The 13,275-nt window shown below is 45.5% G+C and overlaps 1 protein-coding gene across 1 annotated transcript in view; it reads right to left on the reverse strand.

Annotated features, from left to right (window-relative positions):
* The window catches only part of SEMA5B (semaphorin 5B), a 750,498-nt gene that overhangs the window by 340,266 nt on the left and 396,957 nt on the right, over window positions 1–13,275 (reverse strand). Inside the window, 1 exon segment of the mRNA XM_029605220.1 lies at window positions 618–717. Coding sequence (XP_029461080.1) covers window positions 618–717 — 100 coding nt within the window.

The following is a 13,275-nucleotide window of genomic DNA, read 5'->3' on the forward strand; positions in this document are numbered from 1 at the left end:
ACGGTACAAGAAGTACATCTATGAAAAAGCTGAAATCATCCTGGGCCCACAATATGTTGATTCAAAAACAAAACACTACAGAAAAAAAATGTATATACGCCTAGCCTGCTAGTGACATTCTTAAGAAAATATGATTGTTCCTGTCATGTTGCCAAGCTTAGCAATCGCGTGCACAAAAAACCAATTACATTTATTCACGAGTCGGCGTCAGCCAACCGCATTCTTTCATAAGTCCGCGTCACTTGGTGCTAGTTCTCCCCCCTCCCCTTCTGCACTGAAACGCCTACTCCACAACACAATAGTTCGCTAGCCGCTTACGACCGTGGGTGAATAGAGGGTGCTTGCCAAAAGCGACCCTGCCACCCATCCTCTCAGGCAGGAAAATCCTTTTCAGTGCTTTAAAAATGCTGTGCAAGCCGTTCATTATCTTTGGTATGCAAAGGCCAACCGTGTAAGAAAGGCCAGTTCTGGCATGACCATGCTGCCCTGTGACCCCCACCCCGACCTGTTGGAAGGCTTGTGTGACAGCTGGAAAACAACATCGTTTCCAGCTAATCAACTGCGAGTGAAGAGTTCAAAGCAGCAATCCACCTTTAATGACATGTTTTTAGATTTACCTTGCCCCCACAATGAGCTGATTTCGGTTGACATCCAAGGCCAGCTGGGAAAAGTCCTGCACACCTGCGTGAGTGAAATTTGACACCCAGGGCTTCAGATCTGCGAAGAAAATGAAGAAAAAAAAAAGAAATAACAGCACTGTTAGGGAGGTGCTCAGGTACACAAAGGGCAGCTGATGAATTCCCCGCTGAACACATCAAGACCAGTCAGCGGAATAATAATTCAAAATCAATACTCCAATTTCACTTTGAGTGCTGTCAGATGCGATAAATGCAAACCCCTCCCCCTCTCTCCAAAAACCCCAACAGCACATGATGGCCTCTGCCATTCAGAGCTGATTTTCGTATTCATGATCCGGTGCACGATTGGTAATGTTAGTGGTGTTAATTTTAAATTAGGCCAGCCCCACTCCCCCCCAATCTTCTAATGAGTTTTAGAGGCCTCTGATGTATTCTTTCTTCGACCACAGCAATAACTTCTCTGAGAGAACTTTATAGCCAGAAAGTGCAGACTCCCAATGGGGGTTGAATAAGGCGGTAATTAGTTATGAAGCAAAAAGAAAAAAAAAATCACCATATCAAGAACAGGAAAAGAAGAATTGATCCAATGCGTCGGTTTCAACACTCTTACACTTGAGTGCAAGCCCAGCTCTTTGCATCAGCAAACCATATTGACTGAACACTTAAAGCAAAAATATAGTAAATCAGCATACAGTATTCAGACAAATTAGAATCAATTACTTGTCAATTCCCTTAACGCTTCTGGGATAAAAGTGACGAGCATTCTCCTGCCGGACAGCACAGGGAGTTGCAGATTTCCGTGGAAATCTACATTCAGGTCCAAGCTGGAAAGCAAAGGATTTCATTTTTTTTGCCACGAGTGCCTTCAAAAACCAGAAGCTTTTCATCAGCCTGCAAGTGCAATTTATAGGGAAATCTTTATTCGGGAAGAATGAAATACATCTGGGTATGCATAAGCAGTAAGGGTTTTCGCAGACATTTTGGATTTTTGTTCCAATTTAAAATGAAAAAAACGTCAGGTCCACAGTCACCCTCCCCCCAACTCCTGAGCCCTCCCCTGCAAATCCTTTCACGTCAGGTTGAAAATGTCTTCATGGCTGCTGCTATTTCAAACGGTGCCACCAGAACGAGGCCAGCACCATTGTAATTTTTCCCCAAAGAAAATGGTGTCAGCCGGGTCTGGCCAGTGCCATTTGGTGCTGCAAAATTGGCACAGATCTCGGTCTGCAGGGACCATTTTCAATAGCAGCAGCTGCGGGGCAATTTTCAACAAGAGGGTCCTGAAGGGAGGCCTGAGAGGGCTCAGGAGTAGGGGTTTTTTTTTGTTTTTTGGTTCTTTTTTTACAACATTGAAGATCTTGTTTTGTTTTTTTAATGAAATGAAGGAAAACTAAGCAAAACTGTGTTCATTTTTCTTTTGTTTTAAAAACTAAATGAAACTAAACACATGCACATTGCTAATAAGTAGGGCATGCAATATCATAAAAGACTACATGCAGTGTAGGGGGAGGAGACTCGGGGGGGGGGGGGGGGGGGGCAGCCTGTAGCCTGCCACTCCACTGCCTGTAACTGCCAAAACATTAAATGGCTAAAAAAAACCCTCAAAGCAAAAGAGCAAAACAAAAGAGTCCTCCCAGAGTTCCTCTAACCTCCCTGCTGCCGGAAAAGGAAGCCCCAAGCCTAGGTCTACCTGTCTTGGGCTCCATAGCCCCAGCTGACACCGCCCTGGGCCCTTCTGACTCCTATCCCCGCTGGTACAAATCATACCTGAGACCAAGGCCTACTCAGTCAGACTTCCCCGGGCACAGCCAGGTCTTTCCAGGCCCCACCAACCTCCATCCCCACCAGTGCAAAATCCAGCCTGGGCCCGGCCTCTCCAACTCCAGCCAGTACTACACTAAGCCACTCCAACCCCCTCCCTTTAAAATATTTTGGAGGCTGGGGATTTCCCCGGCCTTCATTTAGCCCATCCCTAACTCCAGAAAGTTGGACGCACAGGAGCGAATCCCACTCGCTCCTGCCCTTGCTCTCTGTGCTGTAAAAAATGGTGCCAGAGGCTCACCGGACAGCACCAAAGTGATGTCATTTTGGCATCTGTCTCAGGGATGGCTGGTGCCATTTCCCTGGCCTCCGGAAAATTTTAAAGGGTGGGGGTGGGAGTCAGAGGGGCCTGGGCAGGCCCTGGATATACCTGGGGAGGTCCAGTTGGGTAGGCCAGGGCCCTGGCCTAGATTTTGCTCTGGCAAGGGTGAGGTCAGAGGGGCCCATGGAGGCCTGGCTAGGTAGATCCAGGGCATGGTCTTCTCTTTGCTGGGCGGGCATGGATTAGAGGGCTTCTGGGAGGCCCTTTTTTTTGTTTGTTTTTTGCACAAAAATGAAAACAACCTGAAAATTTTTGGATATTTTTATGAGAGGCCATTTTTGGTTCTTTCGGTTTGGAACAAACCGATAATGGCCTCACTTGTTGCGTTTTAAGCATTCATTCAAAATGAATGCACATCCCTTTTATGGAGTTTTGGTTGGACGTCGGAAGGAGAGGAGTCTATCCTTTCACTTCCTTTACCCTGGAAAAATCTTAGGTCCTAATCACTGGGATCCAGAATTTTAGAGCTGCAAGACACTTTTTGAATTATTTCACCTTTTGAGGTCAGAGAAAACTTTCCTGTTTGGAATTTCTGTTGCAATGAAGATTTTCCTCTCCTCCTTTTTGTTTTATTTGGGAACTGGTTTTAGTTTTACATCACCTTGGGCAACCAACTGGTTTGGTCTGGAAGGCGGTTTAGAAATACCTTGAAATAATTAAATAAGTGTTTCCTATCTGGTGCTCTTAGCCTTAAAGGGTCAGTGCCAGCAGAGCAGAAGTATTAGAGAAGGTGGGATACTTATCCAATATCCACCCTGAGTGGTGGAGAAGGGGATAGAATAGTCTAGGGCACCCATCTGGTGTTATACCCCACCTGTGGCCATCAGGGACCCCAGAGACAGAAAAACAGAGGAAACATGGAGAAGTTAATATCCAGCAACCGGATCCAATTTAGGAGATCAGATTGGAAAAGCAACCCCAACATTTATAGTAACCCAGGGAGACTTCAGAATTCTTATCCAGAATAAGGTTGGGCCTTCAAGATTGGTTTTAGGGATCCAAGAGTCACAGGTTTACTTATTTACCCATTCAAATTGTTCTGCAGATATCACCTGCAAGTAATTTGCACAAAGTGCCATATTTTATGTTTACTCCAAATTATCTGTAAAGTTTTGATTGGGTACAACCTTTGCAGCCAGTTTGGTTACTGGCACCTATTAAAGGCGCAGCAAATTAATGCTTAGGGCCCAGGATCCACTCCCCACCTCCCTCCCCCAAACACACACACACAATCCTATAGGATCAGGGCAGAAGAGACTTAGTTAAGTGGGAAGATCAGAAACATAGATGCATGATAGTAGAAAAAGACTATATGGCCTATCTAGACTGTTCATCCATACCAAGTATTCATATTTTCGATCCCAACCACTTCCTCAGAGATCCTCTGTGCTTATCCCATACTTTCTTAAATTCAGATACTATTCTTGTCTCCACCACCTCCCTGTAAAGAAATACTTCCTCCAATCAGTGTTTCCCAATCCTCTCCTGCAGACCTATTGTATGCAAAACCATCTCAAGCATGTTCATTGTGGCAATCCTGAAAACACCACTGCATAGGTGTGCGGTGCCTCCAGGAGAAGGTTGGGAAACACCACCTTAGATTATTTATGAGCCTGCCCTCTTTTACCCTCATCCCAATAGCCCTTGTTCTAAAGCCATTTTCCAATTGATAGAGGCTTTCCTCCTGTGCATGAAAACCTTTGAGATATTTAAATATCTCTATCATTTCTCCCCATCCTGTAGGGAGATATCCCATGTTTAACCACTAAAAGCACCCAAAATGAATCATAATAGCCAAAAAGTATGCGGACCATTATGCTGACAGGCCAAAACACTGCCACAGCTAAAGAAAAGAAACTTTGCCCAGATGAGAACTTTAAACCAGAACTGAAGAATACTTATCAAGATCTGCCTGTGAAAATAAAACCAAGGCAGAGGGACAATGCAGCAACTTTGGCTCATAAGCAGAAGTCACAGACCGGCCAAGGGAAGTCCAGAGGTCAGAGGGGCCCCTACCCTTGGATGAAGGGGGAGCATTCTGAAATGGAGAAAACGTTGATGCTGGTATACAGCCTTGGTCCATATGTGGCAGGACATCCCCCCCCTGAAGAAAAAGGGAGGAGGGAAAAGACCTGTAATGCAGCAAAGATCCTCCACCCACTACATGATTATGCACGAGCTTATGCATATTTATCAGCTGGAAAGTATAAGACAGGGGCAAATAAGGAGAAAGGGGGGGGGGCAGACCTGAAGCAACCCAGCACCCCCTGCTATCTAGGAGGGAGAAGATGAGACATGGCCAGGAGACCTGAGAGAGGAGGTACCTTGCCTAGGGTCGAACGGTGGCATGAAGTCTGAGGCAGTGAGCAGCCAAGAGCAGCCCGGCAGCTCCGCTAGTACCAGATCTGGAAGCAAGCCCCCCAGAGAGCCTGGCAGCTCTGCCAATAGCAGAGCCAGATGCAAGCCTCCTTTCCAGGCGGTTTTTCAGACCTCCAGCCAGAGCCTGCTTCAGAGGTAAACAGAGGAAAATCACCTGAAGTTGGGACCAGGGGTAAATAATTTAGCCATAGGTATTAATATATTAGGCAGGCTAAGGTTTATGGCATGTTTTAAACCATCCATGGTACAGAACTTTCTTTAGGATAAACTGGTGCTTAGTAGCCAGTATTGTTGTTATCTTCTACATGCTAATCCTGCCAAACCTGATAAATAAAAGTCTAATTCTGTGGAGAACACATTGTCTTTTTCCTGAACTTAGGATCGTGAAGTGGAAGGGGAAGGGGAACTGGAAGTGTCCTGTAGCAGACAGGTCTCTGCACCCCTAAAACTTACTTACAATCCCACCTTTACTCTAGGGTATACATGTTTAGATCTTTAATCATGTATGTGTGTGCCCCATGGGCTCCTACATAGGACCCACGTTTGGGAGTCACATAGAAAATCATCACTGCACCTGGCACTAAAGGTTCACCTGAGACCATCAGGAGTCCAAGTATGGCAGTATGGACACAAGACGTTATCACTTAGGTACAGTTAAGTCACAAAACTCACTGATTGCAGGAGATAACTAGAATTATACCACTGCTTGAAACATTTAAATAATGTTTTAAATAACCCTTTGCTTTTTTTTTTTTAGCTGGCTGCATCTCAAGCAATATTTTGGCAATTGCCACTAGATGCATCACAAATAATGTTTCAGAAACTGCGTTTGGATTAATGACAAATAATATTTGAATAATTGCTATTGGATGTGTCACAGTCAGTCACTAAGATATTATTTACAATGTATACTGATATAAATGTAACAGGAAGTCAAATTCTCCCCCCACCCCCCCCCGTGGGTGACTTGCCATTAAGAGGAATGGCAAATGTGTCATCCTGCCAGCGATTTGAGTCAGAAGTCTCCATCCAGACCCTGCCCCTGTGTGTGAGGCCAGTGTACTGGAGGTATGTTGGCGTACTGGACCACTACCCATTGGGAGGGGTCTGTGTGTTAACAAAACTCCTGTGCCCAGGTGACTTGGGGGGAGTGGCGAATCAGCCTTAGCACAGGGCAGAAGGAAGGGCTAGAGACAGTAAGGAGAGGATCTTAAGCACTGGAGTTCTGTGGAAGCTGTGGATTTGAGGAGTTCCTGGAGGTCCTGAGGTTGATGAAGCGGGCTCTGGAATCTGGGGACGAGCATGCTAGGAGATGTCAGAGGAAGGGCAGCCTGCCTGAGAAAGTCTACCAGAGTGAAGTTGGGAGTCCTGAGGAGAAGAGGATTTCCCTGGAGGCTAAGTGGACCGGTGTACTGGGAGGTGCCAGAGGAAGGGCAGCCTGCCTGGGAAGGTTCACCGGAGTCAGAGACTCAAAGGAGAGAGAAATGATTACAGCTACCAGGAGGGCCCAGGGTGGGAGAAGCACCCATCCCAAAGACCTGACCTGTTTTGGGGAAGATCTGTGAAGAGGAGAATGAGACCGTGCTTATATCTGCTAACTTTGCTCTGGATTGATTTGCTGCTGTGGGGCACTAACCTTGGTGCTTCCCCTGCCATCAGCCAGTAAAGATTTTTATTTTGAATAACAGAGGTGGTGTGGATGAGCTCTTTTCGGAGGGCTTGACCGATTTGCAGGAAAAGCCCCGGTGAATACAAAACCCTAAGGGCCTCTTTTCGAGTGAACTTTTTCCCCCAAGTGCAGGAACCCCAGGAAGACATGGGGTCTTGCATGGTCCGTGACCCTCCCTGTGTGTCCCCATGCCCAAGAGCTGACCAGTTCAAGAGCTAGACAAATGAAAGAAGAGGGGAGGTTGTTTAAATATTTTAAGGAGTTCTTAATTCTGTATCATCTGATTTCAGGGTAAGCCTCTGCTTCCTACTGTGTTTGCAAGTGGAGAGGAATGTTGCTGAAACATTCGTTGGCCGTGCTGAACCGTTCGAGCCATGCCACCAGTGCAAGACCTTAATTTCGCATCTCGCCTGCAGGATTTTCCCCCCAGAAACACAGCACTCCCACTGCACTGCCCTACAATATAGAGCACAGTGTGCTACAGCGTTTGGTTCCAGCTACTCAGATGATAAAGATTATCTCACCTGGGGCTCAGAGTTAGTCTCCAGCCATCCACAATTCAATGCAAACATCAGAAAAATTGTAAAAGCAAGACTAAGCATCGGGATGTGCCAGAGTCTCCAAATGCTGGAGAGGAGGCTGAACGCAGGAAGATTTTGTCAGGCAGCTTAAAGCATAAATGATGACAAGGTAGCCCTTGTGATAAATGCTTGAAAGAACAGCCCGGGTCCTGCTATTTACTTTTTCCAGCAGCAAGACCTCACCTTGCTGAGACTTTTTCTCTCCTTTTCTTTTCCAGCTAATCTGTTTTTTTTTTTTGTTTTGTTTTACAGTTCTGTCCCCCACGCTGAAAATCTCATCACCAGTTTCAAATGAGAACACTTAATTTTGGAGATTTTAAAGAGTCTTTTCCTTACAGTCCTCAGAGGAAAGAGAAAAAAAAGACCATTGTGCGTAAAATTAAAAGAAGTAGGTGGTTTAATAATTCATCTGAAAGTCAGGTCAGTGCCAATCACGATTCTGAAAGAACAGATTTTTTTTCTTAGTCTTTGTATTTGTTCTTGCAGGTGGCCCAATTAAAAAAACATTTATGACTGTTAAATTAGAGGCTGTGAGGCATGCGTCTTCGTCCTCAAACTACGTTTTTTTTTCTAGACATCTAGTCAGAGATGATTAAACCCAACATGCTTTCTATTAGGAAGCGGTCTCAGGAAGTCATCAGAATTTGAAGGGAATGGAGAACCTATCCTTCCAACTTTCTTATTCTAAAAAAAAAAAAAAAAAAGATGAAATTAAATAAAAATGTAAGCAATCAAAGAGGATGCAGGGATTTTTCATTCAGCATTTGAAATGCCATCACTCAGATCAGTTGTCCCCAAGGGGAAAGTCAACATACCCCTCTCTGCCTCAATGAAAAAGTACTCTACGGTATGCAAAATACCCGCTTGGCTCTGAAGGAAGCCTGTACATCTGAGCACAGTGAAACTGAACAGTTTCTTACACGTCACCTAGTCTAAAAGCTTAAAGGAGAATTTTAAAAGAGTTGCATGCGTACAAATGAGCACATTCGCATTAAGTGCTATTTTACAAACCTGAACCATACATGCGCAAGCAATGGTGTGCGAATACATTTGCTCATATATGAAAGGTGTGGGCTAGGGTAGTCCAGGAGTGGTCCGGGGCAGGGGCAACCTTTACACATACGAGTTGCTATTTTCTCACCTGGGAAAGCGACGTGTTTGCGGCTCTTACCTGCACATATTTACACCTATTAATAACATTCTTTATAACCAAATACGGACTGGGAGACGGGTCTGAGTAAATTGGGGGGCACTCAGGCTGAAGAACCAGGGAGGTCTTGATGACTCAGAGATGGACTGGGCAAGCTGGTGGACTAATTGATAAAACTTGTGATTTCCTTCACACACTCATGCTATACAATTTGAAAATGTACATGCGTAAAAGCAGACAAGGAGCTAAGGAAACTATGCAAGTTAAATTTCCTCATGGAAATGATTCAAATTAAGAGCACAAATATGCGTGCATAGCAGATGTGTGCCACTTCTCCAGGTACATTTTGATTTATCCAGATTAAGTCTTAAGAAGCGCCACTTAGTCAGATAAGTAAGCTAGCCCAAAAAGTCTTCAAATGCTAGTTATCCAGCTAAGTAGCACTGGTCTTTTACTTATTCGGCTATTTCACCTAGCCGGATAAGTCTTAAAGAGTGCCACTTAGCCGGATAGGTAGCATTTTTGGAAACTTTTCTGACTTTTGTCTCCGCTTAGCCAGGTAAGTCAAAACTTATTTAGGGCCTTATTTTCTAAAAGGATCGCACGCGAAATGTCCCTTATCGCGTGCGATACCAAAATGGGGGCGGAGTCGGCCCCGGAAGAGGAGGAGTCGGGGCATCACCAGGGCCGACGCCGCAGACGACGAAAAGGCCCTTTTCGTATCCGAGTTCGCGCCCAATAGCTACACCTTCTATGGTGGCGCTATTGGGTGCGAAACCGGCAGCGATCGCACCGCGACGGTGCGATCGCTGCCGGATAGTGCAGGTCCGCCCCCCGTTTCGGCCCCCCTGCCCCTCATTCCCTAAAGTATCGCAGACCTGCGACACTTTAGAAAATGAGGCCCTTAGTTATGTTGAAAATAAATGCCACATATATTTTAGATACAGAAACATGTTGTTGAGTATAATTATGAGCATGTTATATAGTGTGCTCATATTTTCATGCACGATATAAAATACGCATGCCTCTGCGTCCATATAGCTACGTATATGGACACACTCGCATGTTTTAAAGTTATCCTCTTATTTTGCAAAATGTGAATGGTCTTTCCTATCAGTTCCTGATCTGTTCACTCCTACAGCAGTCGGGGCATGCAGGCACTAGGGATGTACAGGGCGAACCAATGTTGCTTTCACCTTTTTGGTTTTATTTTGAAACAGCGTGTACTAAAATGGAACAAAATTCAACGTAACAAAAACACTTGTCCCTAGTGGGCACTATTGTTAAGGCAATGCAATTGCGACCGCAGCTTCAAACCAGAAGATGCAACTTTCTGTCTCAACTCCATCTCTTCTTTTAGCAATGGCCCTAACCCCACTGACCGAGCACTTTTCTGGTAATTTATGAAATACGCAAGTCATGTTCTTTTATACCATATATTAATCAATATAGTATGCCAATCAAGAGGTCCCCTTATAGACAAGCAGAACATCCAAAATACTCTTGGAAGGGTTAGTCATAACAGCTGTAGAAATAAAAAGAAAAAAACCAGAATTGATGATAAGGATAATTTCTGTTCTATTATACTCCCTAGCAGTCATAATCTGTGAGTCGCAGCAAAGCACCAGCACCAGCACCATACAAGAGAAACCATCGTTATGGTAGTGAGCCCTTGAGCTATGCTATGGTTCGTGCAACCTTCCTGATGCTTTCCATGCCTATGGGTACAGAGGTCTCTTCAGGGGGATAAGGATTCCACTTCTGTCGTCTTTCTTCCTGACCTCCTTTCTCTAATCTGGCTTCCTTCCCTTTTGTAGGCCTCTGGGGTTATGGCACCTTGACTGGAGCCCCGACTTTCCTTCGTCCAGGCCTTTATCCCAGAAACACCCCCTTATTTTTTTTTTTCTAATTGCTTTTTCTCCTGAAACTTTATTCGCAGGAATATGTCTTCCGTTCCTGGAGCTCTGTCTATTGCCGCAACCTGTTTGGGCTGGCTAGCTTTTCTCCCTGTACTCTTCACAGGGAATGCAGACTCCATCATGCTGATTATTAAGTTAATATTTTTGGGTGTGATTTGCTCAGCCAGAAGAGTAAGGGAATTGAAATCTCGTTTCTCAGTGTCACCTTTTCTGCAGCTTTTTTTCAGACAAAGTAGTATATAAACTTCCAAGTTTTATTTCTAAGGCTAATTCTCCCTTGCACATTAACCGTATTATCTTGATACACTGGCCTGGCCAGGCCACTAGAAAAGCTGAAATCATTTTAAAACATTCCAAAAGCTGAGGCTCTGACGTATCTTTCTGGCATCACAGGGAAAATCGCTCCAGACAGGTTCATAGGCTTTGTTAGCAGAGACCTTCCCTGCCCACAACTGACCCTGAAATCAATCTTTCAGAAAAGCTCTTGGATCGCAGGGAATTCCTCTCACCCTCCAGGATGTCAGTTTCAGAAACTAGGGGATTGGACTTGTACCCGTTTGTTCAGGGCACCAGTTCCCGACGGCCTCAGGGTAAAACTGCTGTGAAAGCACGACCGTAGCAAAGGGTGACCGAATCCGCTCTGGCACCCGACTTTCACCCCTGGGAGCTTTTCATTTCCAGTCACCCTGAGACTGTCGTGAATTAAGGGGGGAGGGGGGTAGCGGGGGTAAACTACAGCCCTGTATGTCGTAATGCTTTTCACGTCCCCCTCTCCATGCTGCCCGGCCACCACAATTCTAGGACGGGGGGGGGGGGGGGTCACAAACTGGCGTTCTCTTTGGATCCCGGTGCTCAGGTAACTCCGAGTCTGGCCGGTTACAGGTGTCTCTGTCAACCTGATGGCTGAGATTTCTTCCCCCCTCTCCCCTTCCTGGGGGTGCTGGGTGGGGGGCAGGGAAGATTGAAATGCCCCACCACTTTAAAAGAGAAGCTAGGGGAGAAAAAAAAAAAAAAAGCAAGAAACACGAGCATCCACATCTATTAACTTTGCAAAACGTGTTTCCCTTGTTTGGAACAGCAAGGATAGAAATGCGTGCGATGCAAAGCAAAAGAGAGTCGAGCACGCAGTACGTCATCCAGTTTGAAAAGATTCTATTGCTTGGTAGACTGTTTCGAGGTCATAAACTTTCAGAGCTACCCACGACTGAGACAAGCAATGACAGCAGTCACAGCTTAACGATGAGAGCAGCAACTCTTCATCACCACTAACACATTTCTTTCTGTCCCTGATAAGGGGGAGTGGGCTGTACATCCGAAATACCCCAGTAACATTAGGCGTGTGTCACAGCACTTCAGTCAGTCTTCCTAACGCCCGTCCTCCAAAACCTCCCCAGGTTCTCTATAGTCACACCCGCACATGTACATCGGACTGCTGTGCGAAACAGAGGGAGGGGAATTCTCCAGGTTACTTAAGCCAATGGTGGCTATCAAAATTAAAGCCACCAAGCTCTGCATATTAACGTCTCCGTTACCGAACCAGCAAGCTCCACGGCCAGACCCACTGGTCAGATTATTGCAGACTAAGAAATGTCTGTCTTCTGCAGATTCCAGTCGAGGCACGTTTTACAAAAAGCTAAGAGTCCAGACCAGGGTGGTCCAAAGCAATGCAAAAGACATCAGTCTGAAGAGGAGGCATGTGAGGTCTTGAAAACCTGTGTACAATATATCTTGGGGGGCTTTTTTTTTTTTTTAAGGCGTCACAACCCACTAAAACTCTAATTTTCTTCTCCAGGATCAGTACCAGCTTCTCAAGTCATTGGCTCCCAATCCGTTTCTGCCTGCAGTTCAGGCTTCTCTTACTCGCTTACAAATGCATTTACTCTGCAGCGCCTCATCACCTCTTAACTTAAGATATTCTGTAACATTCTTTGAGTAGAGACTTCTCCCGTGATCCAACCAAAAATTCAATTCAATTCAACCTCTCCCTACGCCCCTTCTCATGAACTCCACTGCTTGGGCAAGGTGCTGGTACCTATGCCCTTTTCCTCCGTCACTAGCTCCCGACTCCATGCTTCCACCTTGCTGTGCATTATCCTGGGAACAGATTTCCTGAGTTGGTGCATCAAGCTCCTTCTCTGGTTTTATTCAAATCCGGCCTAAGGCCCCCAGTTGCTTTTAAATCTTAACCCCTGGGTTCTCTGGTATTACCCTTGTTATTTTAAAACCATTTTCCATATGAAAAGAAACTCCGAAAGTCTCTTATTTGTCCTGCTCATCTGTCCTGAATAGATTGTTTGCTCTGTACAACAAGGACTGTTTCCTCTGTGTATTTGTACAGCGCTGCATACATCCAATAGCACCATAGAAACGATAAGTAGTAGTAGTAGTAGGGATGAGGCCCACATCTATCTTGGGAACAAGAGTGCCCCTGAGCCATATGGAAGGTGTCACTGTTGTGTGATGAGCAAGGTACTCCTCCTTCTGCAGCCACCCAGGCTCTGCCAGCCCAGTGAGCAGAATGATGGGGGGGGTGGGGGGGGAGAGTGTTTACTGTCAGAATTATCATGATACGCAACAGCTTATACACTTGCAGGTCGATTCTAAAAGCGTTTTTCGTGCAAAAATGACCACCTACGTGCATACGTGGGCCGCCTGCGAACAATGCAGTTTTTAAAATGCTGGAAAATATGCACTTATGTACCCGTGCTCGGATAAGGGGGTGGGGCATGGGCATTCCAGGGCGGGGCCAAGACTTATGTACATAACTCTGATTATATTAAAACTGAAAACCACAGA

This window comes from Rhinatrema bivittatum, chromosome 6, assembly GCF_901001135.1.
Source record: "Rhinatrema bivittatum chromosome 6, aRhiBiv1.1, whole genome shotgun sequence".
NCBI classification, from domain to species: Eukaryota; Metazoa; Chordata; class Amphibia; order Gymnophiona; family Rhinatrematidae; genus Rhinatrema; species Rhinatrema bivittatum.